At 28.6% G+C, this 27412-nt stretch overlaps 1 protein-coding gene across 1 annotated transcript; it reads right to left on the bottom strand.

Moving 5' to 3' along the window:
* Nucleotides 1-537: 537 nt before the first annotated feature.
* LOC145760053 (unconventional myosin-Va-like) lies at nucleotides 538-27412 on the bottom strand. Its single transcript, XM_082573918.1, has 41 exons — nucleotides 27265-27412; nucleotides 26954-27076; nucleotides 26459-26636; nucleotides 25877-26021; nucleotides 25187-25343; nucleotides 24416-24559; nucleotides 23682-23763; nucleotides 23339-23446; nucleotides 22284-22396; nucleotides 21755-21886; nucleotides 19507-19640; nucleotides 18425-18506; nucleotides 17971-18111; nucleotides 17024-17154; nucleotides 16541-16619; nucleotides 14919-15080; nucleotides 14145-14242; nucleotides 13463-13576; nucleotides 12917-13055; nucleotides 12269-12426; nucleotides 11462-11651; nucleotides 10933-11049; nucleotides 10442-10531; nucleotides 10052-10276; nucleotides 9770-9863; nucleotides 9388-9515; nucleotides 8757-8879; nucleotides 8262-8411; nucleotides 7997-8107; nucleotides 7454-7564; nucleotides 7216-7334; nucleotides 6782-6875; nucleotides 6278-6443; nucleotides 5877-6086; nucleotides 5665-5819; nucleotides 5079-5168; nucleotides 4743-4893; nucleotides 4403-4533; nucleotides 3742-3899; nucleotides 3012-3186; nucleotides 538-2450 (listed from the first exon to the last, which is right to left on the bottom strand). Exons 1-41 carry the CDS (start codon nucleotides 27289-27291, stop codon nucleotides 2199-2201), a joined length of 5487 nt encoding a protein of 1828 aa, XP_082430044.1. The 5' UTR covers nucleotides 27292-27412; the 3' UTR covers nucleotides 538-2198.

The following is a 27412-nucleotide window of genomic DNA, read 5'->3' on the forward strand; positions in this document are numbered from 1 at the left end:
CGTTTAGTAGCCCCGCGTTGATATAATTAAAAAATTTTGCGTAAGTTACTTATTGCAATTTGAGTTGTTGTTGCTTTTGCAATAAAACATCTTATTGAACAAACTTATGTAGTATATACTGTTGTATAATAGTTCGCTTTAAACTTTTGTTTTGTTATGGATTTTATTTGAACCACCTAGCTATGCCATTACCCTTCTGATTGATTTGTGGGCATAAAAGTAAGAAGTTCAGTTCGTTTTCGGGTCTTACATTTTATATTACCTTAAGGTGATAGGCTTTTACATATTTCCTAATATAGGATGTGCTGTTGTGAAGTGTTTAAGGTACTCGTTAACACCAGGTTCAAGGGCGAATAGTGTGGCATAAACGCGACTCGAACACAAAACCTTTCGGCCAGTAGTTCGATGCCATGACCAGTATACCACACTATCGAAGCGGCGCCTTACTCAAGGAAATTATGTAGAGGAAATCAAGCCCGGGACCTTATGTAGAGTTTAACTTACTACAGCACCTGTCTTTAAAATTACAACCCACGATCAAAGCGTCAATAATTTATTTATATATCTAGCCAATCAATAACATGCAACAAATTAGTTACAAAACAGGAGTAATATAGTCGAGTAATATATATTGCACTAAACAATGAAGTTTTGGTCATTCGTGGGGTAAAAACGGGCAAGGATAACGCTATTAAGCGTTACGTTATATAGTAATGCCTTCTATAAGGAATATAGTATGTAATAAGTATATTAAGTACTGGCTTAATTATTTAGGTGCAAAATTACGAAAGCCTAACTATTTATATGACGAATAAGTTAAAGCGAATTTACATTAACAAAATTGCTTATGGAACTACAACAAAAAGTATAATAATCAAGCATCTTTAAAATTGCAAAAAAATGTACTGCAACGACCATATAATAAACAGCGCCAAAATTTGGGAAAATTATTTTAAAACTAGTTTTTTTTTGATTAATAAATAAATGTTTTTTTTGAAGTCGAAGATTTTTTGCTACAAGTGGCTTTTAAAAGTAACAATAACGATGCATAGAAATTATATTTCAGCTTTTTAAAATAAGCAACAAAAATTGTACTAAACGATATAGACATTATTTTTTCCGGTATATTCTATCAAATATCACAAAAAATATGCCTTCCAAACCAAATGGCTTATTCATATTAAATTAATTAAAGCAGCAATTGAATTTACTATAATTTTAAATCAAATAGTTACCAAATATTCGTAAGAAACATTGTCTATAAGAAAAAAGTTTATAAAATGCCGACTTTCAAAATAAAACCGCCGTAATTTTATCTAAAGATAAAGCTAACTAAGTACGCATAATTACCCCAAAAAAGAAATGGTCCTACCAAAAAATTAAAAGCGCGCTAGCAGTTGTTCCACTAAAAAATAAATCAAAAAAACGTAAAAATCATATAAAGTACACCAGGATTTTACAGAAAACACGAAAGTCAGCACGACAGCGGACGAACCCAGAACAAAAAACACAGATCATGATTAAAAGTGTAAGTACCTTGAAGATGGAAAATCCACAGTGGAGATTTAACAAAACTCTTTGCTACTGTGATATGGGCATATATATATATTTATAATGGAACACAATGATTAATCAGAACGAGTAAATGAAAGTGTAAGCAAGGAACGGGGCGACGCTATCCAGGCCTAGTCTCAGCCTTCAACCAGTAACCAGTAGCTTAAATTCAGTTGGCTTGAAAACCAGCAGCCTAAGAAACTGCTGGCTAGCTGCTGTAAGTTGTCCAAAAGTTTTTAGCCTTAAACCAGTGGCTTATTGCGTAATCTAACAGCTTTCTTACCTTTTTTAATAAGTAAGCCAATAAATGAGCCCAATTTTTCATAACCACCTCTGAAAAGAGATAGTTGATTTTGTTGCTAGCTTAACATATATTTTGATGATACTTGAACAGTGTTTGAATTGAGTTTGGATCACAGTATACCGAATTTTCAAAAGAGCACCCGAGAAGGTGGTACAAGAGATTGTAGAAAAGAGACAGTGTCAGAAATTTATTTGATTTTGATTGTTGTGACAGAATTAAAAAGATCCCAAAATTCCATTGAGAACCCAAATGAATTTTAAAACAAATTCATTGTTATTTGCCTAAACAGAATATCTATTTCAACCATAAAATAAAAAACCGCCGCCGACGGGATTCGAACCTAAAGCGCCTTGATCAGAGAGCTAGCCTTTAAGTTTTCCGGCACCGAGATCGTATCTAGGGATTGCTGGGTAGGAGAGTAAGGAAAGGTGACGGCAAAATTTCGGTTCGTGTCCATTAGGAGACTATCACCCTGTATGTCTGGCGTGTGTTTTTCGCCCTTTAACTTTTTCTGAACGATTTTGATAAATTTGACTGAGACCCGTTCTTCGTAATCGTTGGTGGGAGTTATCATTTGCAGTAACTTAACAATCTAGTTAATCAAAAATAATAAAGGTTTATTTAGGTATAAGGGAAAAGGTATAGGTACTAGGCTATACAACATGAGGTCGTAGGTTCGATTCGCACTGTTTCCACGTGTTACTAGCAACAATTAAGCCTAGTCCGTCAGTGTGGTGTATGAGTCATGACAGCAGCCTACGAATAGAAAGGTTATGGGTTTGAGTCGCACCAATGCCACATTATTCGCATTTAAGCCCGGCGTTTACGGATAGCTTAAAACATAATGCTGTAGCACCCTTAAGTAGGGCGATTTAAACGGTGTAAACTCCTGCAGAGCTAGCACCTAATCAGCAGCATAATTATCGGACAATTATAATCTATATAAAATCCCAAACTGTCAAAGACAACTCGAGACTGGGTCGGGGTAACTGTGGCTACTTTATGTTTAGGTCGCGCTTTCGAGCTTTCCACATCGAGGATAAAGATATATACAAAAAAAAAAAAAGTCCCAGCAGCACACTCTTTCCAATATGAATATAAAACCTATCACCTTAAAGTAATACAGAAAAAAAAAACAATTTAAACTCTCTACCTGCTGATCGTTTAGACTTGTACACATATTTATTATCTCATCAGCGTCCGTGTCTGTCTGTTTCTTGACTTGTAGTAGTTGTGAGGTGTGTACTAATGGTTGTAACATGTCTTTGAGCAAATCGTCCCCAAATCCACTCTTTCTTAGCCACTCCTCCAGTTGCGAAACGTTGTATCTGTGTACAAAAGAAAACAAAGTTTAAAGTAAGGAATAACTGAGGTATTAATATATTCTAAATAGGGTAGAGGTTTTAAGACATCAGATGACCACGTGGTGTACAGGATTATATTCGAACCGTTGTAATGGCAAAGATTCTTTAAAAATAGCACTAGCTTAGTATTTCTGTTTATCAAAATCGCCATTTAAAGACTGAATCGAGGTGAATATGTACTGTCTTCTTGTGCCAAGTTGGTCATTAGGGATCGATTTGCTTTTAACAGTGGCATACTTTGCAGCATATAGAACCCTAAATTGCTTTGCAACAGAATGGCTTAAATGTTTCCGCCGCAAAAGGACCTGCCCTTTATGGTGAAAGTTTTTGGATCACTTATGCTTTACAATAAGGGGTGTTTAGGAAGCCCATTTGGCGATACGACAACGAAAGGACGAACATTAAACCACCTGATTATGGTTATCTTTGGAATAAAAACGTTGCTTAACACCATACCAAAAATGAATGGGGTTTAAACATGATTTTCAATATTATAAAAAAAACAACATAAATCTTAACCTGATTTGCATTGCTTTTGACCAGTTACACATCTCCTTTCTGACAAGTTGGTTGTTAAGAGTGGTTGCTGTTATGCCATAAATAACTTGTCTGAAGACTTGCTTGATCACACTTTCCTCTATTCCATGTTGTATCATCATTTGGTGGTAGGCAGTTAACTAAAAACAAATGGTAGGTTTAATAATATAAAAAATGCTGGTTAAAAAAGAAACAACCTAAAACTTTAACATAGTAAGCACTTTTTGAATAGGAACAACTTAAAAATAAAACCTAAATAATAACAACTGAACTATTATCTGAAAACTACAACCTGAAAAGGAACAACCTAAAATAACAATCAGAAAAATAACAACCCAAACAGCACTCAAAATGAAGCAATCTACAAATGCACTCAAAATGAAGCAATCTACAAATACACTTCCAAAAGGTATAATCTAAATAACAATCAGAAAAATAACAACCTAAAAAAAATCTAAAAGAAACAACCTGAAAGTACAACCTAAAAAAGTAATTTAAAAAAATTATCTTAAAAGAAACAACCTAAAAAAGTAACAACCAGAAAATTAACAACCTGAAAAAAACAATCAAAAAATTGTAAGCCCCAAACAGACAATCTTAATCAAACAAAAATATTCATTTTTCCCAGTGAAAAAACACAAACCTGCTTCATGAGAGTTTCTACTGTCTCTGCCGATTCATCCGAATCCCTGCTGGATGTTCTTCCTCGCATCCCAGATGGCTTTGAGGAAGAGCTCAATCCTTGAATGGTGTCATGCTCCAACATTGCAGGAACTAAGAAAAAAAATAAAAAGATTTTGAGAAAAAAAATTCAAAATATTTACTAAATTCGGAAAATACCCTCAAGATGAATTGAAGCCAGAACCGTAACAATTAAGAATTTATTGAAAATATAATATTATTATTACTAGTTAATTGCCCACTGTACAGGCTGCATTTTTTAAATACAATAAAAAAATAAAAACATAGAATCATCTGCTTACCGATCATTGGTTTAATTTTCTTTACCACATTAAGCACAAGTCTTTGGAATAATGAGATAGCAATATCACTAAACACTGGTCTATATTCTCCCAAATCGAAATTCCTGAAGCAGTGTTCTTTCTGTATGTCTGTATTGTCTTTAATGTATTCCTGTATTTAAAAAAAACTTAAATTAAAAGAAAAATTTTAAAACGACAAAAAGTGAAAAATTTTTTTTTATATTTTAAAAAAATTTTTTTTAGTTAATTTATTTGTTTTTTCAAAAAAAAATGAATATTTTAATAGAAAAATAAAAACAAATTTAAAAATTTTTCATAGTTTTTGAAATTTTTTACCGGTTCTCCACTAAATTGTTTCATGTTGTGGCAAAGTCGACATGTATTCGATAACCAGAATGATAAATATTCACAATCGTTGGTGTACTTCTACATTAATAAAAAACAATAAAAAAGTATATTAAAAAATTGTTTTGCAAAGTACAGTTTGTCTTTTAAAATCTGGAATGTATAAGGCTTTAAGTTTGTTTTCCACTGTATAAGGTCTTGGGATCGATTCCCACTTCTTCCACGTTTGTTTTGTTTAAGCTTTTCGCACATTTTTCGAAAAACTTAAAATAAAACAAAAAAATAAAATAAAACAAAAAACGTGGAAGCTGTGGGAATCGATCCCAAGACCTTAAAGAATGGGAATCAATCTTGGGATCAATTCCTATCGCTGCCATGTTTTGTTTATTTGCTATGGTAATGTTAAATTGAAAGATATTTACTTTTGCTAAACGTCAGGCAAATAATATTCAAAACTAGGAAAAGTAACATGGGACTAAATAAAAGGAACAAAAAAATTATGCAGTTAGCCTGCCAAGTTAACCTTCTCACAACGAGGATAAATAAGTTGAAAAAAACATGGTCAAAATTTTTTTACCTTTTCCACTTTCTTTATAGCACGAATAATATGTTGCAGCAGTTGCTTGATCATCTTATCATCGTTATTATGATCAGCATATTTTAGCAATTTGAATAATATGAATGCAGGTAAACCCGGTATCATGTTAACCGCTACACCACGTGGCTTGAAATCTAAAAAAACAAGATTTAAAAAAAATTTTTTTTTAATTAAAAAATTAAAAATCTTACCGAGCACAATTGACTGCACAATCTTCGCCTCGTCTCCGGACTTGTACTGAAACATCCCAAGAGCTCCAGTAGTGGAGTCTTTGTGTCGGAGGATAGGATGACCCAGTAGGGAGGCGCTATCATCTTCATTGTTGGAGGCACGCGATAAAGTCGAGTTGTTCCGGGATAAAGAAGAGGTTGTATCGGGTGCTCCAAGCATATTGGATTGAACTAAAAAATTTAAAGCAAATTAAAGTTCTTGTAGTTTACAATTCTTGAACAAACTCCGTTCATTTAAAATTTAAACTGCAAATCACAAGTAATCGAATAAATTCAAACACAAAAAAATTTATAAAAATATTTGTCCTATATTTGGAAAAATTTTCCTAAAATATTTCTAATAAACTTGAGTAAAAACTTACATTCTGAGTTGAGTTTTCTGCTGTAGAGTTTGAGTTGACGCTTGAGTCTGTGGTTGAGTTTTTCATATGACTCATTACTTGCTTGTAACTTGAGTAATTCACTCTTGAGTCTAGTTTCTTGATCAGAATTTTCATTAAGGCCTGAAGCCAAGTTAAACGATCCATTCTATTAACAAATACATTATTTTAGTTTGCTTTTAGAATATTTTGGTTTTAAAAATAATAATTAATGGTGTATTTTGTTTTTACAGATGATAATATATTCAACAAATAAAAAAAGGTTTGCCCTTTTTTTTTTAAAAAATCCTTAAGATAATAAAATATTTTTTTTAAAAAGGCTAAAAAAATGTGCTTTTGGGCATTTACACTCAGTATATAGCACTGAAAAGGGGGTTGTAAACTATTTGTGGGTAACTTTTGGGTGGGAAGTATAAAGATTTTAGGAAGGGTAGGGGGGGGGGGGGTTGTTAAAGGGATATTCATCTAGTACCAAATATTGCATACCTTTTTCATTTTATTTTGTTTAAAAGAGGCTTGCAAGTTTGCCATTTCTGTGTCATGATTATTCCTCTCTGATTCTATTTCTAATTCCAACATTCTGTTAAAAATAAAATAAAAGTATTCACTTAAAATAGGTAAACACATCAACATAAAAGTGTGCACATGAAATACAAAATTTTACAAAAAAGCGAAGCAATTAAAACTATATATTTATATTAAGTGCCTTTTTTTACGATATTCACAATATCTATTGTATATTAACTTATACATTATAAAAAAAGATGACTTGATAACCTTTTCGATTTTTTATAAGTGTTTTGGTAAAGTTAGTGTTGCTAGTGTCTTAAATAAATAAGCTACATCTCGAAAGCAGTAGGAATCAAACCCAAAACTTCAAGGGTTTAATTTTAAATTTGCCCTTTTTTTAATTCTCATACCTATTATGATCATACACTGTAACAAGGACAGCTTTGAGGTCACTTTTGTCCAGTTTCTCCAATGTTATATCCTCCATCCTGTTTTTGCTACCCAGCAAATCTGGACTGGTCATGGTACACTATTTAAAAAAAATAATAATAAAAAAAAATTTTTGACAAAAAAATATGACCAAAATTTTTGACAAAAAAATCGACCCAAAAAAATTGACTAAAAAATTTGGGTGGAACTTAAACGTACCTGGTCGATAGATGATAGTGATTGACCCGCTACGTAAGATTTAAGTTGAATCACTTCATCTCTTCTTATTTCTAACTCTTCCTGCATAACTTGCATTTGTTCATATAGCTCCTATATAAAATACACAAAAAGTTAAATCTCAAGCTTTAGTTGTAAATGTATAGCAAGGCAGTTAATGCATTAAGCACTACCACAGCACTTCTAGGTTTGATTTCCGCTGCTTCCATGTAATAACAGCCTTGAGTAACACAACTTATTGGTAAGCCAAAATAGCATTAAAAAAATAACAATATAGCAATAAGTTTTACAAAACCAAAAGGACTTTACTAAAAAGGAACAACCTGAAAAAGTAACAACTTAAAAATTAACAACCTAAGAGTAACAACAAAAAAATAAAAACCCAACAACTCCCCCCACTTATTCCCAAAACAGACAAACTTAATAAAATAACAATTTCAAAAACAACACAAACCTGCTTCATCTATAGCAATAAGTTTTACAAAACCAAAAAAGTTTAAAACTATTTAATAACAACTTTTTTACCTCAAATACTTTGCCGTCCTTTCCAAATTTTCCAGCATCGGCTTTTATTGCTTTTCTTAAATTGTCGATCTCATTCTTCAGCTGTTCGTTATAGCTTGCAGTTTCTTTCATCTAGTAACACATCAACATAAAAATAAAATTTAAAAAATAAAATAAATTTTGAAACAAAACACAAAAAACTTTTTTTTAATTTTTTTAATTTTTTTTAAATTTTAATATTCTTTTAAACTTTTGATACAACTTTAAATTTTTTAAATAATTTTACCTTCAGTTGTCCAGCAAACTCAACAGTTGTTTGTTTTTGTGCACAAATTCTCTCCTGTAACTTTAATTTCTCATTTTCCAGATCGTTAATTTTTTCTTTGAACAGAATAAATTCTTCGTTTTTAATTCCATTTGTTTCTGGTGCATCTCCCTGAGAATCGAAATAAAATTTAGCTTTGACAAAAGTATAATAAAAATATTTACCCCATAATTTTGTAAATTAAACAAATAAAGTTAAAATAATATTCTACTTAAATTATTTTAAACTTATATAGCTGAAATTTTTTTTAAATAAACAAAAATTTTTAAAAACAGACAAAAAGTTGGTAAAATTGACAAAATGTTTTTAAAAATAGACTAAAACCGTTTTTAAAGGTGACATAATTTTTTTTATATAGACAAAAAGTTTTTTTTAAGTTAAAAAAATTATAATAATAAATTTTATTTTAAATTGACAAAATTTTTTTTTAAAGTTGACCAAATTTGTTCAACTTACATTCATTTGCATTTCCATTTCAGTCAGGTTTAATTGATTTGATCTCATAGAGTAGTATGCAGATTCTGGAGGGGTATCCCCCTTTTGCTCGTCATCTTTACTCCTAATCAATTCAAGCTCATCCTAAAAATGACCAAAATTTTATAATTTTGAGCCAAAAAAATATAAATATTTGATAAGCTCGTTGCAATTTTTTACAAAAAAAACTAGAACAAAAATATATAAAAATATTTCTAAAAATAGTAAACCAAATTTTTAGTATTAATACACTGAGTTTTTATTTTGTACATATATTTATCCTCGATGTGGAAAGGTCAAATGCGCGACCTAAACATAAAGTAACATCAGTTACTTCGACTCAGTATCGAGTTGCCTGTGGCAGTTTGGGATATTATAGATTGTAATTGCCCAGAGATTATAATTGCATTATAGATTATAATTGTATTATAATCTAGAGATATAATGTTCCATTCCTACTGTCTTTAACTCAATATTAATAAGAAATATACAAAGTTAAAATATTTAAAATGAACTTTACACTTGGCAAAAGTGAAAATGATTACTCTAAGTTAGCCTTGAAATACTTATGGTGAGAAAGCACGAATATACATAAAATAAATTATTTTTATACTTTGATATTGTCGTAGCGTTGTTCTAGGCGGTTGTAATCTTTTAAGACAGTTTGATGTTGTTGTCTTTCCTCTGTCAATTCACTTTCAAGTAGAGAACATTTCGATTCAATTTCTTTCTCATTTTGCACTAAAAAAATAAAAATTACAATTAAATTTTGTTTTAATATTAATACTAGTCAATACCCAACCCTATGGTCAGGATTTTTATTTATGCAATATGGTCACAACTTTTAACCAATAATTTTCCATGATAATTTATCTGGCACTACAAACAGCAGTTATTTTATTTTCCGGGCCTATAAATTAGACATACATATAAATAACGTTCACTAAGCCTTATTATATATATATTTTTTTTTAATTTATAATTCTTTTATGTACATTTTATTTCTTCTTCTCTAGTCTTCATTTCGGTTTCTAAGTTTTGATATTTTTCGTTGAGACCGTCTCTTTGTGTTGTCAGATTTAAAATGATCTATAATAGAAAGTATTAATTAGTTTTTTAAATAGTACCAACCAACTTATAATAACACAAAATGGTTATTTCATATAACATTTTATATTGTACATAAAATTTTAAAAACCAAAATTAAAAAAAATAATTTTCAAACAATATTTTTTATAAAAAAACTTTTTTCAAAAATTTATAAAATTTAAAATAACCTCATCTTTGTTTTTATTTTCTTTCTCCAGTGACTCGAGAACAATTTTCGACTCAGCCTGTGAGTCACTCAAGACTGCCTTCACCTCCAAGACCTCATTCTCGAGTTCGATAATTCGAGTTTTAAGTTGCTCAAGCATACCTTGAGATTGTTCGAAGACAAAAATTTTCTCTCGTAAAATTTCGACTTCGTTTGCCTTTTTCTCAAACGTGGATTTTTCGTAATTCTGTAATAAATAAACAAGAAATAATTTTTAAAGTTAAAGTAGCAACTTTTTAGTAAATACTTTTTTTTTTTATCTTTTTTTCTAAAAACGCATAGTAACCAATAATTTAAATTTTTCGTCCTAACGATTCAAAAAAAAGTATTTACTGTGAAAGTTGTTACTTACTGAGTGATCGAGTTTTCGTTGGAGCTCCATAATCTTATTTTCCATTCCAATATTGAGTTTCTTGAAATGATCAACTGATCTTGCCTCAATCTGTAAATTTTAACAAAAATTAGCTTTAAATTAAATTATGTATTTTAAAAAAATATGATGTAAAAAACAAAAGTTAACCCTGCTAGGCTATGCTTATAATATTTTCTTTATAAATTCAGAAATTTACTAAAAAAATCGCAAATTTTTCGTTTAAAGAAACATTCTAAAAATTGTACGTTGAAAAATTAAAATATTTAAACCATATCGATAATACAACAAAAAATGTAAGTAATTTACAAATTAATTTTTTAAAAAACTGTATTTACAATTTTTGTTTACAAAATATTTTAAAAATTATGCGTTAAAAAATAAAAAATTAAACCGCACTGACAATACCGTAAAACTGTTAAATGCTTTTATAACCAAGTAATTTACAAATAAACTTTTTAGAAAAACTTTACCTTGAGAGCTTTAAGTTCTTTGCGAGCCCTCATTCTACGGACACAACATTGTAAATAAACGATTGCTTTGAGTTGTTGTCTAAAGTGTCGTCTGGCAAGATAACTTCTGATATATTTCTAAAAATATATAACAACATTAGATTGTTAATGTGTTATATATATATTTCTTATAAAAAAGTGCATAAGTACATAAATAAATAACATTGAATAGTGTTCTTCAAAATGTAATTAAAAAAAAAATATTCCAAAAAAATCATAAAATACCAAAAAAAATCTTATTTTAAAAATAAATATTCAGAAAGTAAACATCAAATTTTATGTGAAAAAATTACAATATTTAACCTAATTTTTTCAAAAAACTTGCCTTAATTTTCAAGAATTTTTACCAAATTATATAAACTTTCGTAAAACACATAGATAGTTATTTCAAATTTAAACAAAGCCCATAATTTTCACAAATACATTTAAAATGCACTGAATTTTTAAATAAAAATATTTTTTTAAATTTTAATTTTTTGTTAATATTAACCTGTATTATAATAGCCTTTGCCTCATACACCAATTCCATGTACAACTTTCTTGCAAACAAGCCTCTTGTGTAAGCCTGTATCGTAATAATCGAGTTTCGAATCTTGGTGTATTTTTTAGTCTCAACATATCTTCTCCAGCATGTTTGAATAGAAATGGAAGCACGAGTTCGGCGCATCGATGTAACAAGCCTTTTGAACAGTTTAAAATGTTAAAATATATATGTATTTTTGTTATATAAAATTTTTATTTTAAAGTGTATAAATGAATATGCAAAAGAATATTTATTTTTTTTTAGGATATTTATTTTTTATTTTTAGGGTATTTATTTTTATTTTTAGAATATTTTTTTTTTTTAAATATATATGTATTTTTGTTACTTAAATATGAAATTCTCAGTATAAATTGCCTAATTTGTAAGTATGTTTGATTTTAAATATAAGTGTATGCTAATTTCAAATAAATAAATTACATTTTTTAACGAGCTATTGATTTATTTAATGATGTAGAATTTTATTTGACGTGTTTAAGCAATGTGCAAAAACTTATTAATGTATTACTTAGTTTATATAAGCACTATATCAATGAGGCATAAGCAACTTTATTTATGCATAAATTACTTTACTTTTAAATGTATAATTTATTAAAAAAAATTACTACTCTATGCATGTTTAAATTTCTATAACTTTTATGATAAATGACTTCATATTAATGCAGGTATTACCCTATTTATACACATTTAACAAAATATTAATCTATATAAGCATTATATCATTTACAAATTTAAAAAAATTTAACAAATTTTTACCTTCTGGCTTGGTGCCCTCTTACAAATCTTTGAATACATAAAGCTGCTTGCTTCATTCTCATGTAGGCCTTCTTCTTCAACCACATGCGAACTTGTTTTTGTATCAGCACTGCACATGCTTTTAACTTGTCTGCTCTTAGCTTTTCAAGGTAAGCCACCTAGACGAAAAAAATTGTAAAAATTCCTGAATTTTTGGACAAAAATCTTTGAAGACAATTTTTTTTGGTGAAAATTTTTGAATATGAATTTTTCGATACCAGATTAATTAAATATTGATAAATAACATTAAAAAATTAAATTTTTTCTTAAAAAAAACATATGCCCTAAACTGTCATTTTATCAAAAATAAGACAAACTCTATTAACCCCTCTTTTACCCCAAATCCTTCCCTATTAATAGTCTTAATTTCCAAAAAGTTTCAACTTAAGTTTCAGTAGTTGTTTTGGAAATAAATCAATTCTGTAAATGGTGTCTGGTAATTTAACAAAATATCTTAAATGTACTATGTTATAATTCAATGAAAACATGTATTAAAACACAATAACTATTCAACACCATGTCATTTTATGCTATTACACTTCTATATTATTTTTTAATTTGCTTAAAATTTTGTTGTTTTCGCTACATTTAAATTCTGTTGTTAGTTACCTGCCCCGCTCTGAAAAAGATTTTCGTTTTTCCAGGTTGATATTTGTCAGGTTCGGGAATGAGCCTTGCCAAAACGGTCTCGCAAGTTTCCCGATGACTCTTCTTACTAATTTCTTGACTCTTCATTAAGACTCGATACCTAAAATATGAAAATCAGTTTATAATTTTTCAACACAGTAATGTCCAAAAAACTCATGTGATGTTTAAAAATGGCCGTAAAATATGAAGAAAAATAGCAAAAATGTAAAGTTTGTAAAAGTTTGTAAGAGAATCAGCAAGAAAAAAAAAGAGAGAGTCAGCAAAAACTGTAATTTACGAAAAAGAATCAGCAAAAATAAAGAAGAGCGAAAAAGAATTAGCATGTACAAAAGCAGAGCATTATATACAAAAGCATATTAGCTAGGCCCGTGAAAAATAAGAGTTCAGTTGATGACTGTAAACTATATGTGATCCCATGTTTTTTAATACAGTTGATATACATAAAAAAATTCATGAAATTTTTCATGCATTTCATAAAAATCTGTTAAAAACAGTGCTATTTTATACCTTCCATGGAATTCAGGATAAGACCACCTTGATGGATACCCTGCTGCACTTATCCGTATTGTTTCAAGAACACCACAAGCTCTTAATTGTTGAACTGCTCTCTTTACATCAAATCTAAAACAAGAATACTTAATTTTTAGTTATTTTTTTAACCAACTTTTTTTTAGTATATCAAGCATTGTCAAAAAATGCTACATTTAAATTCTAATTATGAATATAAATAGATGAAGTTACATTATTATAAACACAAATATTAATTGCATATTATGACACTTAAAATGCGGACTGTGGGGCAGCTATCGACTAGCAATAACTAATAATAACGGCAGTGTGGTGTAGATACCGACAGCATGGTGTAGTGGTTAGAACACTTGCTTCACCACTATGAGATCCTGGGTTCAATCCCCACTGCTCTCATGCTGTAACTGTAACGCCCTTAAGTAAGGCGCTATAAACGTAATGAACTCCTGCTAAGCTAACACTTAATCAGCAGTATAATTACCGGGCAATTATAACCTAATTAATATCCCAAACTGCTAAAAGCAACTCGAGACTGTGTCGGGGTAACAGTTGTTACGCTATGTTTAGGTCGCGCATTCGACCTTTCCCACATCTAGGATAAAGATATATACGAAAAAAATAATAAATAAATAAATAAACACAATATATTTAGTTAACTTACGTAAAACTCATTTTGTAGTCGTTAGGTTTAACACATCTGACATAATGTGGAGTGGTCGCATTTAAAGTTGTCATCAACTGACCCAAGGATTCTTGAAACTAAATTTAAAACAAAAATTTTACAAATTCTTTATAAAAAAATTTAAATACTTTGTCAGATATAGAGAAGGGCACTTAATATCACTCTGTTACGTCCCATGTTTGATTCCCACTGCTTTGAAGCAAAATTTTATACATTGATTTTTATAAAAATCATAAATATTTTGTTGTATATAAAAACAATTTTGCATAATATTAAGTAAACACTTCACATTAACACATGAGGTCCTAAGTTTGATTTCCACTGCTTTAAAGCAAAAATGTTACATAATTAACTTCTAAAAAAATGTAGGTATTTTGTCATATACAAATACACCATGGCATAATATAAAATAAGGCACTTTACATCAACACTTTAGGTCCCAGGTTTGATTCCCACTGCATATTATTAAGTAAGGCACTTTACTTCAACACATAAAGTCTCTTTTTTACATCACTACATAAGGTCCTAGATTTGATCCCCACTGTGGGTCACATTACATAATTAACAAATATATATAATTTTTAAAAAGGGGGTAGCTACTTAAAAATTAATTAGGCTTTAAAATTCTAAATTGACATTAGCTACTTATGATTAAACAGGTTTTAAAAGGGCAGCAAAAAATGCGGTAAATAGACTTTAAAATCAGTCTTTTAACAATAAAAATAAATTAATACCAAAAATAACATGACTTACTTGATTTGCAACCGTTTTCTTTGTATCTTTCTTTCTGTTTCCAAACCCCTGGACTTGGCGGGACGATGTGATTCTAGCTGCACCTCCTTTTTTCATTCCAACTTTTACCTCGACCTTTTCTAGCTCGTTGTGATCCATAAACAACTCACTGATTAACTCAAACTAAAATTAAAATAAGTAAGTTTCAAGACAAAAAGCTTTAAAATTAAATTAAGAAATTATCGCACAAGTATTTACGTAAAAATATAAATAGAATAGAAAAAGTCTAAAATAGTAAAAAATGTTATTTATCTATGGCTATATTCAAAAAGGATGTTAAAGAAAAAATCTATAACTTATCTAATGTACGTGCCAAAATAAAACAGATTGCTTTAAAATTCAGGGGTTCAAAAAATGTCAAAAAAAATTTAAATTAAAATAAAGGTTGACAGTAAAAAACCTAAAAATAAAAACATATCTTATAAAAAGATTTAAAAAAACTCAAAATCAACAAAGAAATTCCAAAGCAAAATAGATTAGCAATAAAACCACTCTTAAATTAGACATTCGTGTTATTTAAAAGCACAGCCGTTAGGGGAATTTTAAGCCAAATTTTTCTTAAGATAGTTGCAACACATTAGATCATCTATTATGCATTAGTTTTAAAGACTCTAAATCAACATTTTGTGTTCCAATCCTTTAGAAAAAAGACTGCATACAACATAACTATAATTAAAAAGGACAACAGAGCACACAGCAAAAATTAAAATGTGGAATTTTTTTACATAAATTAAAAAGACCAGAAAAAAGTTTATATTAAAATAAAAATCCCAGAAAAATGTTTATATTAAAATAATTGCCCCAAAAAAATTTTATATTAAAAAAATGCTAAAAAAAATTTATTTTAATATTAGAAATGCCAGAAAAATGTTTATTAAAATTAAAAATGCCAGAAAAATGTTTATATTAAAATTAGAAATGCCAGAAAAATGTTTATATCATAAAAAAGGCCAAAAAAAATTTTATATTAAAATCAAAAATGCCAGAAAAAATTTTATATTAAAATTAAAATGCCAGAAAAAAATTTATATTAAAATTAAAAATGCCAGAAAAAATTTTATATTAAAAAATGCCAGAAAAAAATTTATATTCAAAATAAAAATGCCAGAAAAATATTTTATCTTATAATCAAAAATGCCAGAAAAAAATGATTTTTTAAATAATCATATTAAAAAAAAAATCATATTAAAATTCAAATGAAACCTAAAAACATGCAAAATCTTTAAATTTTTAATGAATTAATACTTAAAGCACATAACATAATACCAAAATAAAGCAAACAAAAAAGTGTTAACATAACACATGCAAAAATCAAGGTTAATTTTATGTGATTTCAAATTAAACTTTTACCTTCTGTGTAGCCAATTGATGCAAATTAAAAATAAATTTAATTAAAAATCAAAAATTGATAATTTAGATTTTAAATTAAAAATGAATTGATATAGTAGTCTATTTAACATAGTAAATTGCTTTAAAATTTTAATAAGATTTTCATATACAAATGACTTTGGCTATTTAATAAAAAATGCTACGAACATTTAAATGATTTTTAGTATTCTATTTTTCAAATAATAAACACATACCTGGCTAGCTTTTAGAATACTTAGTTGTTCTTCTCTAACAGTATCCCTGTTTTTTTCTAAAAACCCTTCGCATTCATACCTTAAAAAAATCAAAAAATTAAAAAAATCCCAAGACAATATAAAAATCACTTTTTAAGTAAGGTGCTATAAATAATAACAGCTACTGCTAAGCCAGAAACCATTGGCAGATTAATTATCAGATAACTATAATCTATAACATCCCAATAAACTGCCAAAGTCAATATAAGACTGGGTCGGAGTAACAAATGGTACTCTATGTCAAACACTAATTGGTAGATTAAATATTAGGCGAATTATAATCAATAATATCCTAAACTGTTAAGTCAATTCAAGTCCGGATCAAGGCAGCAAATGGTACTCTTTGTTTAGGCAGTAAAGTTGACCTTACCACATCGAGGATAAATAAATACAAAAAAACTAGATAAGTTAATTTTTAAAAAATAATTTTTTTGATTGTATTACCTGACTTTGTCTGCAAAGTGTATGACAAAAAACGAAGTGTTTGAAAGTTTTGATTTTTCGAAATGTTTTGAAGTTTTTAGATGACGATTGTAAAGTTTTTGAGCCCAAGATTGATCACTTCCTTTCGGTAACTAAAAGTTTGCAAAACAATTAATTAAAAAATGTCATATTTTTTTATAATAATCGCAATTGGTGGGCAGCAGTTATAGCAATAGAACATTACAGCTTGAAGTTTTGGGTTTAATTCCCTTTGTTTTTTACACCAATATGACTTTTCGTGAATAGTAATGGTAATATGTCCTTACTGTGAGCCATAAACAAATTAACAACTTAATGCTTAGGTAATATGCCACTTGCAAACTAGACCAAAATATGAAAGTTTTAACATGTGATTAGGCTTTAAAATTGACCTTTCCACATTGAAGATAGGTAATATATATTTGTAAATGAGTATATGTATGGGACAATACTAAAGTACGGGATGCGGGATAGTGGGGGACTGTATGTAAACGTTAACAAAAGATTGCGGAATGTGGGACGGCATTTTTGTATTTTTCTACGCGATGAATGCTGTATTTATTTAACGGGCTAAGGAATGACGCGATAACGACTATAAATCGCAAGGGAAGTTTGGGGTATAAAAATTCTGTTCATTTCCGCATTCAGCGATTTTTTGTTAACGTTTACACACGGCCTCTGTATTTCCCGCACCCCACAACTTCCCGCATCCCGTATTTTAGTACTACCCTATGTATGTTCAATACACAGGCCCCTTAAATAAAAAAAACTGTCGTTTAGGGCTTAATCATCTTGAGCATATTTTAATTGCAAGCTGCAGATAAATTATTACAATTAAGATATAGCTTAGAGAGCATACAGTCAACTGGGACGAGCTACATAAAAAAAATTGAAAATGTGCAAGTTTTTTGTTATAAATTTCTACTTACTCTACATTCATCATTTAAGAGATCCAAAATTCCCAGTTTGCTCTCGATAAGGTCGATACAGGGTTGATTGTCGTAAAAATCAATAAATTTCCATTCAATTTCTTCCCTTACATATTCTTCTTGTTCTAATTTGAACACATGCTAAAAAAATTTTAAAAAAATAATAAAAAAATTTATAAAAAGAAAATTTTATTATGCAAAAAAGAGTTATGACTGCTTTGCGACACAATTACTTTTATTTATTTCAAAATTTAAAAGGGGTTAAAAAGAAATTTTTTCAGCCCCAATTTTTTTTCAGCCCCAAAAATCACTAATTAGCATAATTAGGGATTTCCCAAATTTAAAAAAAAATACATATCGGTCACAACTCTTGTTTATATACAACTCCGACAGAACCACAAAAGGTTCCAACACTTAGCAATTAAAACCGATTTTTAAAACAATTTATTTTTACCTGACAAAATTGTTGTTGTAGTTTTTCGTTAGCATAGTTAATACAGAATTGTTCAAAACTGTTGATTTCAAACGTCTCAAATCTGTTAATATTTCAAATGTTTATTACATGCAAAAATGCAGTGAGCCAGTAAATGTATAAATAAACTTGCAAATTAAAAAGTTTTTTAATAAATATTGCTTAATATGTTGTATTTTTAGTTTTTCCATGTTGGGTCTGTAAAAGTGCATACCATCATTATTACCACTACTGATTATTACTTCTATAAATTTTAAACCAGTACTACATGAGGCCCTGGGTTCAATCCTCACTGCTGTCAAGCTACAGTGTCTTAAGTATGGTGCTATAATAAATATAAACTTTTGCTGACTCAACACTTAATCAGCAGTTTAGTTATCGGGCAATTTTAATCTATAATATTCCTAACTGGCCAAGACAACTCGAGACTGGGTCAGGGTAACTGATGTTACTCTATTTTTGGGTTGTAATGTCGACCTTCCTACACAAACAATACACGTTTTAAAATAGCATTCATAGTGGTAACAATAGTAAAATGCATTATATACTGATCCCATATGGCCTTGATATACTTGATTAAAAAAGCAATAATGCAATAAAAATTGACATTAACGGTTGTTAAACAGCCAAATATTAAAAAGTAACTGTATTAAGTTTTAGTACCCGAGCCCCATATTAATTAAATTTATTTTTCCTGTTATGGCATATTGTTAATAAAACATGCAAGATATTTTATATTTTGATATACCGTTCAGCCAGTTTTGGGCAGTTTAAAAAGCACATGTTAATTCTTAAGGTGATATTAATAGCTTTAAAATATTAAATTTTTATTTATTGAAATAATAAAATTTTATGGACCCATTTTTAAGAATATAAAATTATTTAATACACATTTAAATTTTTGTTAAAATCTTCTTTTTTTTTGCAAAATTCTTAAACAAAAAATTTACCCCAAAAATTAATTCTATGCAAAAAAAAACTGCAACCTAATGCCTAGGACAATACAAATTCCAGTCCCAGGACCCATTCGAAAACTTAGGCAATTTTAATAGAAAACAACTCACCCATAAATATCGAGCACTCCAATAAAAGAATGTTGCTTTTCATTGCTAATCAGTGCGGCATTCACCTTTTTCACTATCCATTCAAACAGTTTTGAATACATGTGCTTTGCTAATGCATCGCGAGCGAATAAAGCCTGAAAAATAATTTTTGGTTGTAAATTAAGTTGAATCCTGAAGTTTAAATACAGTTTTATATATTAATTACAACGTTTTAAAATTTTGAGCATCTGGGACATTAACATTTTTTTTTTCCGTATTACCTTAAGGGGATAGGTTTTATATTTTTTATTGGGGAAAGCGTGTGCTGTTATGACGCGTTTTGAGCTATCCGTAAACGCTGGGCTCAAGGGCAAATAGTGTGACGTTGGTGCGGCTCGAACCCGAAACATTTCGGCTCGTTGTCCGACGCCACGACTGGTTCGCCACACTACCGGACTGGGACAGTAACAATTTATATACAACAAGGCTAAATAAATACTATATATAGCCCAAGCCCTAAATGTCCAATTTTTTGGCCGCAAAACAAAAAAAACTGGCGTTTGTGGTTCGCAGTTAAATTACTGTGTCAAATGAGTAAAAATTTAGCCTTTATGCATTCAACTAGTTAAAATAATAATTAGAACGTAAATGCAATAGAAAAAATTTAATTAAAAAAAGCCAAATCCAATTTTACTATATAAAACATGCTTTAAAAGATATATATTTTATATATACATGGTTTCATAGCATTAAATAAAATGTCGCCAAAACAAAAAATCTTAATATTCTAAAATTTACACACACACATCAAGGTTTAAAATCAAATTTAGAATCCAAGTTTTAAAACTTTTAAATTTTTAGTGTATAGTAAGTTTTTTAAAAATTTTTTTTAACATAATAATATTATTTCATATTCCAGCTAATTTTAACTTTTTTGAGTGAAAAAAATCCCCCCACTTAACTCTGAGACAGTGAATCACTTTACAAAGATAAAAACCTTCTCACAATTTTCAAGAATAAAAATAGAACCAATTTAGATCTAAATTTACAAACACATAACCCTATCATTAACAATTTTATATCCTTTTAATAAATCACATTTAAATTTTTTTAATATTATTATTAAATGTAAATCCAATCTATATAAAATGAAGCTTAGTGAACAATATATATAAAAGTATGTCTAATTAATAGGCCTATAAAATTAATAAAACTGCCATTTGTGGTGCATGGGTATATTATCCCGAACAAATATTAGTTAAGAGTTGCGATCTTAAAATGATTAAAATGTTGACCAGGAGGCAGGCTATTAACTAATTTTAATTATTATACAAACAAGACATAGGCTATAATAGAACTGATTTAGCCATTTTAAAAGTTTTTAATCTTAATTTGTAGTGTTAATAGATAAGCTTTTTTGATTTTCAATATGTTTAATATAAGATAACTAATATGTTTTAATATAAGATAAGCTGACATCATAAGCTTATAAAAAGGTTTAACTTTTTTTTAACTTTCAGTATTTAAAAAGGAAAGATAAACCTAAATAACCTTCAAATTTCTGTTTAGTAAATATTTAAAATAAAGCTCTATAAATAATTCAATATAACAGCAAAAAAATCGACAATTTAATGTGTTTATCCAATACTTTAACTGCCTTTTATATAGCCCAGGGTAAAAACCTGGTCTGAAAAAGCTTTAATAATATAAACTGTTATATAACACTTAACTTGAAAAATGATTTTTTTAAATTTACAAAAAAACAGGTTTTATAAATATCATAAAATTAAATTTGAAATTAAGTTACGTGACAAAAATATTATACTATGAATCACAAATAAAAGTTAAAAATATATTTTTTTCAAGATGAATAATTTTAAAAACCACTTTTTCTTTTCTTTTTGTGTTTAAAATAAGGTTTTATTGAAACAAATTCAAGCGTAAAATTACACATAAACTATTTATTCTTTTACTCTTTTAATAAATTCATACACTTTTACTTTTAAATATCAGCCTTTTCAATTTTGAACCATGAAACCAAATTAAAATAAAGATAGTTTACAAAACATCTTAGTCCAAAAACTACAACATAACAAAAACTGCCAATTAAAAAAAAAACAACATACCAAAAACTGCCAATTAAAAAAAAAAACAATTAAAAAATAAACAAGGACCATTATTCTTTATGTTTTTAACACCTCCAAAACAATTTTTTTACGCTTTTTTTTAAAACAGAAAATTAAATTTATCAAGAAAAAAATTTACTTACATCTTCATATTTTAACGGGGTGACCACCACTTCTGCCATGGTTGTAAGTTTCTTGTTACAAAACCATTGTGCCATTTGTTTTGCTTCTATGCCTAACAATTCACACATTGCTTGCAGATGCTTATCTTCAACCTAACATTTAAATTGTTTTTGTTAATTTATTTTTGATGTAAAAAATCAGAATTTAAGACAGATTTTTGTTACCCTGACCCAGTCTTAAGTTGCCACTACCATATTTTTCTGCAGTATTGCCTTATTTTTTTTGAAAATTTTATTTTTTTTGCAGAAGTAAGTATAGCCACAAAGCCTTAGTTAACCAAAAATTAGTGGGAATAAAACCCAGGACCTTATATGTTAATGCCCAAAGCCTTAACCACTGGAACATACCCTAGCGATTCAATTTAAAAATTCGATTTTTAAAAAATAAATAATTGTAATATATTAAACATAAAAATAATATTTTTGTATAAGCATTAGAAGTGTGATAACATGAATTAGATTTTAATTAAATAAAATATTAGGTTTTTACGTCGATTCGACAGGAATCGTTGCCTCTTGAGCCTTCTTCAATATCAATATTACCCATATGCAAAATGGCAGATAACAATCTGAAGATGAGGGATTGATGTTTACTGCTTACACCTATAACATAAATTAAACAACATTTATAATAAATGAAAATTGAAGTTTTTAGATATTTGGTCTTGATAATTACCACACTGAACCACACAGAACTGCACAGAACCACATAGACCATACAGGACAATACATTTACCACACAGGACAAAAAAATAAAATGCAAAATCGCGAAGACTGTTTTTTTGTATTTAGGGCAGCTGGGGGCATTTTCCAAAAGAAGGTTAGGGCTTGGGTTAATAAAAAATGACTCATTGTTGATATTTTGTTTTTAATTAAACGACAGTATCCCAAATAAACAGTCAACGAGTCCTGTGTGGTAGACCTGTGTGGTAATTAGTAGAACCCTTTTTGATGTAAAAAAGCTGACTATACTGCCTTAACACAGTAGCCTATAACTTTCGTTACTTAGGCCAAGTCAAAAGGTTGATTTCTTTATTAGAAGTATACTATATTGTATGTTCTACAGCAGGAGCATTACTTAAGAATGTTACAGACTGAAAGCATTAAGAATCAAACCCAGAATCTTAAGGTTAGAAACCGGTGCATTTACCCATTCTGCCAGCCACATGTCAGTTTGAATTAACTTCTTTTAACCTATAAGTTAATTTCGCGACAAATTGGCTGAATCAATAAATTGATCTGACTTTTTAAAGTCAACATTTTTATTGATAATCGCAAAAAGAAATCAATAAAGTGCATGTGTTATTGAGAAACACATATTCTTAAGACAAATGGCACCCTTTATGTGTATATAAGCTAAAGAAATAGGCTACTTTATCTAGTAACTTATTGGAAAAATGAAAAATGAAAAAATGATAAATTATATTTTTAGAAAAAATATTGGTAAATTATTTTTTACTATATATGAATTAGGGTTAACCATTTTTAACCATGAAACTATTTGAAATGTTTAACTAATATTTTTAGACTTAAAAATTAACCTACCCAGTAAAGTGAGAGCGTGGACTGTCTCTTGGAATTCTTTTTTATCGTCTACTCCATCAATTTCAATACAATTTCCTACCCTTGTATATTCAAAATGGCTTGCAGGCACTAAACGAAAAAAAATCAACATTCAAAAAAATTTAAAGAAAAAAAAAATAAGCAAGTTAGGTATCAAGTCAAAATTTAATATTGAAAAAATTTAAATTTTTAAAGACAAAAAAAAGACATAAAATTTTAAAATTCGCAAATAAATTTATTAAATTTCTTGTACAACTATGGTACTATGTTTTATAATGTTAAGTCAATTTAAAATATGTATAGCACATTTATATCTGTGACTTACTCAGTTTAAGAGGTTGAAACTGTGGTAGATCACAACAGGCACAAAGTTGATAAAAAATGTGATAATTTCTTTCGTCAGGGCCCTAAAAAATAACAAAAAAATAATGTTATAATACCAATATAAACAGACCACATTATAATGCTGGTTATGCTTATAAAAATGCACCAGTCAATGCCTTTTTGTGTGTTGCAATTCAATTTACATAGCACTAAAAAGTTATTACTATTGACTTAATAAGTAAAAAAATGACGTCAACCTATAAGCCATTGTATCAATAGGGCTAATAATATGCATGTTATAACCTTGGTTGGATATATAATTACTCAAAATGACCAGATACAAGAGCTTAACAATACAAATAAATGCATAGGAAGTGTAGACATGTAATTATGGGTTTGTGGGCTACAACCTTAACCTTTAATTAAAATTGTTAACTTAAAATATGTGATATTTATAGTGTTAGGCCTCCTTTTTTGCAAACTTTAAAATTGAAAAAAAATATTTAAACTAGGCTTTATTTTTTAATTTGATGTATATGTATTTAATTTTAAATTTAAAAATTGTATAATAATATAACATCACCCCGAAAAAAAATTTTTTTCAATAAAAAAATAATGGGTATGGTGGAAATCAAACTTCAGCCCTATTGGAATGTAGCTTAATGGCAGCCAGGCCACACTATTCTTAAAACGAATATAACAAAAATCCACTTTAATACAACAAAAAAACCTTACTTGCGAAACAACTCTTGATTTTTCTAGAAGATAAGTTCTCATGTTTGCTCCGATAATATGATATCTTTTATTAAATCCAATTTGAATATATTTTCCGAATCTACTGCTGTTGTCGTTTCTGGTCGTCTTTGCATTTCCAATAGACTAAAAAATGAGTGATTGGTTAATTTAATTAGATATCCTTAATTTTTATTGATTAATGATATAATTATAAGCTATAGATGTAACTAAATAAAAAGAGGTTTGCCACTAGAAGTAGCCAAGCTTCAAAGTTGTAAAGAATTTTTTTAAATATACAAAACAAAAAAACTCATTTTTTATGATATTGCACAATGTTTTTTACAAAAAACACAAAAACAATTTTCTTTTAAATATAAATAAACTGTTATGTAGTCATATACTGCCAGTGGCTACAAAAATTGGTTATATAACAGGTATTGTGGTAAGTAATTGACATTTTTTTTATTTATTTTATTGTGACTTTTTATTCTCACATGTGAAAAGGTCAACTTTAATGCCTTAACTAAGGGTAACATTTGTTACCCTGACCAAGCTAACATTTGTCAATTTAGCATTTCACATAGATTGACCAAAATTTGGTTTTTAGCTCCACAGAAGCATGTATCATTTAAAGCGCCTTACTCAAGAGCACTATGATATAAAAACACTGAGAATTAAACCAATGACCTCTTGTTGTGAATTCAAGTGTTTTAACTACTAGTATATGCCATTGGCTAAATGAATACTTTACACAATTGTTTTCCAACTTACCTCCATAATTGGATTTGAGGCCAAGACTTTTTGTTCGACGTTCGATTCGTCGCTAGAGCCTCCCACAGAAGCAAAATACCTCATCGTGTATTTTGCCGAAACCGTTTTGCCAGCACCTGATTCTCCCGTCACTATAATCGATTGATTCCTCTCTTCTCTATAGCAAAAAAATTCGTAAAATTAAGAAATAAAAAATAAAAAAGTTGTTGAATGAAATTTAAAAAATTTTGATTAAAAACTTTTCAAGTAAAAGCCGAAATATGCCCTAGTAAATTTAAAATACAATTTAAATGTATGCACCATACATTATTACTGTACCAGTACTACAAAGTAACTGTCGTAAAAGTTGCAAGGAAGTGCCTAATACAGTTTAACCATACAATTAAATGCCATGTCCAATTTAAACTGACAAGGGTTAGACTGTTGGATTTAACATTAAAAGGAAGGTGTAGTGGTTAGAACACTAAGCTTCTCTATATGAGGTCCTGAGTTTGATCCCCGCTACCTTTCTCACTGCTATAAAGCCTAAAACCAATTAAAAGATTACTTATCGGCAATTATAATCAACAATATTTTAAACTGCCAAATGTTAATTTGAGACTTTATGTGAGTAACAAATGTAACTATGTTTAGGCTATGAAGTCAGCCTTCCCACATCACAAACAAACATAAATTGAACACATGTCATACCTTGACATTTGTTTAAAAGCTTCTTCGGCAATGGCGAAAATATGCGGATCCATTTCACCCAAATTCCTTCCAGAATAAAGTTCAATAAACTCGTTGGAATAGATTGACAGTTCATCGTAAGGGTTAATAGCAACAAGCACAATTCCTAAAAAAATTTAAATTTAAATTTATACCTAAGAAATAAACTAAATTAAAAAAAAAAAATTTAATATGACAAAAAAATAAAATAGTAGAAATTAAAATAAAAAAACTAATCAAAAGAATTGCGACATGATTAAAAAATAAATTAAAAAAACGAATCTGTTAATTCTAATACACCAATTTAGGAAGAAGATTTTAAAACATAATTACTATATATACAAGTTTTAAAAACCACTATATTAAATTTTATATACATCTATATATTATATAATAGAATTTGGCAGACTACACATAAAAATAATTACATAATATAAATATTTTATATTTGTGTGTGTGTGTCCAATTAAAGAGATCTAAATTATCAAAGAAATATACAAATTGAAGTTGCAATTTTAAAATTCAGCCTGTAAGGCAGGCAATCGACTAGTTTAATTATCTTACCACAGTAAGTGTAAATAGCATTTCTTTCCACAAAACGAATTTGTAAATTATGTAAGACGGCAGGTTCGTGTAGGTAACTCAGCGATGTTAAATCATTTTCGCCCACCAAAATTTCAGGGTTCCTTAACGGGGGTAAGCTCTCTGGATTTGCAACCGACAAAATCTTTTTGGTTTCAACCTAAAATCAATTTTAAAATAGAAGTTATCAAAAAAACTTAAGTTGGCAAAAGGTACACAGATAGAGTAAAACTGAAGTCAAGTGGGTTTTATTATTATTATTATTATAGAAAATATAGGCTAACAACATAATTAACTGTAATTATGTGGGCAACTATGTTGTTTTAAATGGTCATTACGGTTATTTAGCTGAAGTACTTATTAAATAAATAATAATGTTCATGTCAACCTTACAAAATTCTTTTTTTGGGGTAAAATTTTTTTTGGTCAAAATTTTTAGATAATAATTTTGACTATTTTAAATTTTAATTTTTTTACCTCATCTTCTTCTTCTAAGGCTTCTAAGAGGACAGTTATTTCTTTATCTTTTAAGTTGTAATCATTGACCAATGAAGCGGCTCTCCAAACATTTTTATCGTCCGGTATCCAAACCTTACATTCCTAAAAAAAAATTCAAAATAAAAATTTTTCTTCCCCAAAAAAATTTTTCAAACAAATTTTGTATTAAATGTGTTAAATATATATTTTTACAACAAAATAGACAATAAAAACAGTATTAACAATATTGAACATCGATTAAAGTTAATAGCATAACGTAAAATTTCATTTACAAACAATGTTTTACTGACCTTTGTATATAATTCAGTAATTTTCATAATGAAGTCACAGTATTTTCCGAGTATTTAAAAATCACCAAGTAAATGCCTAAATGTACTTGCAGCACCAACAGTTGCCATACAAAATTACATAATAACTTAACAAAGTTCACCTAATTCA

The sequence above is a fragment of the Corella eumyota genome, chromosome 7, assembly GCF_963082875.1.
Source record: "Corella eumyota chromosome 7, kaCorEumy4.1, whole genome shotgun sequence".
In the NCBI taxonomy this organism is placed as follows: Eukaryota; Metazoa; Chordata; class Ascidiacea; order Phlebobranchia; family Corellidae; genus Corella; species Corella eumyota.

What these genes read in the sequence shown, in the direction of transcription:
- LOC145760053 (XM_082573918.1), bottom strand. Translation starts at nt 27,291, where the DNA reads ATGAAAATTACTGAATTATATACAAAG. An exon ending in GTTTCAACCTCTTAAACTGA is followed by an intron (nt 23,447 to 23,681) that starts GTAAGTCACAGA and finishes TTTTTCGTTTAG; the next exon opens with TGCCTGCAAGCCATTTTGAA. An exon ending in GTATTCTAAAAGCTAGCCAG is followed by an intron (nt 15,081 to 16,540) that starts GTATGTGTTTAT and finishes TTTTAATTTTAG; the next exon opens with TTTGAGTTAATCAGTGAGTT.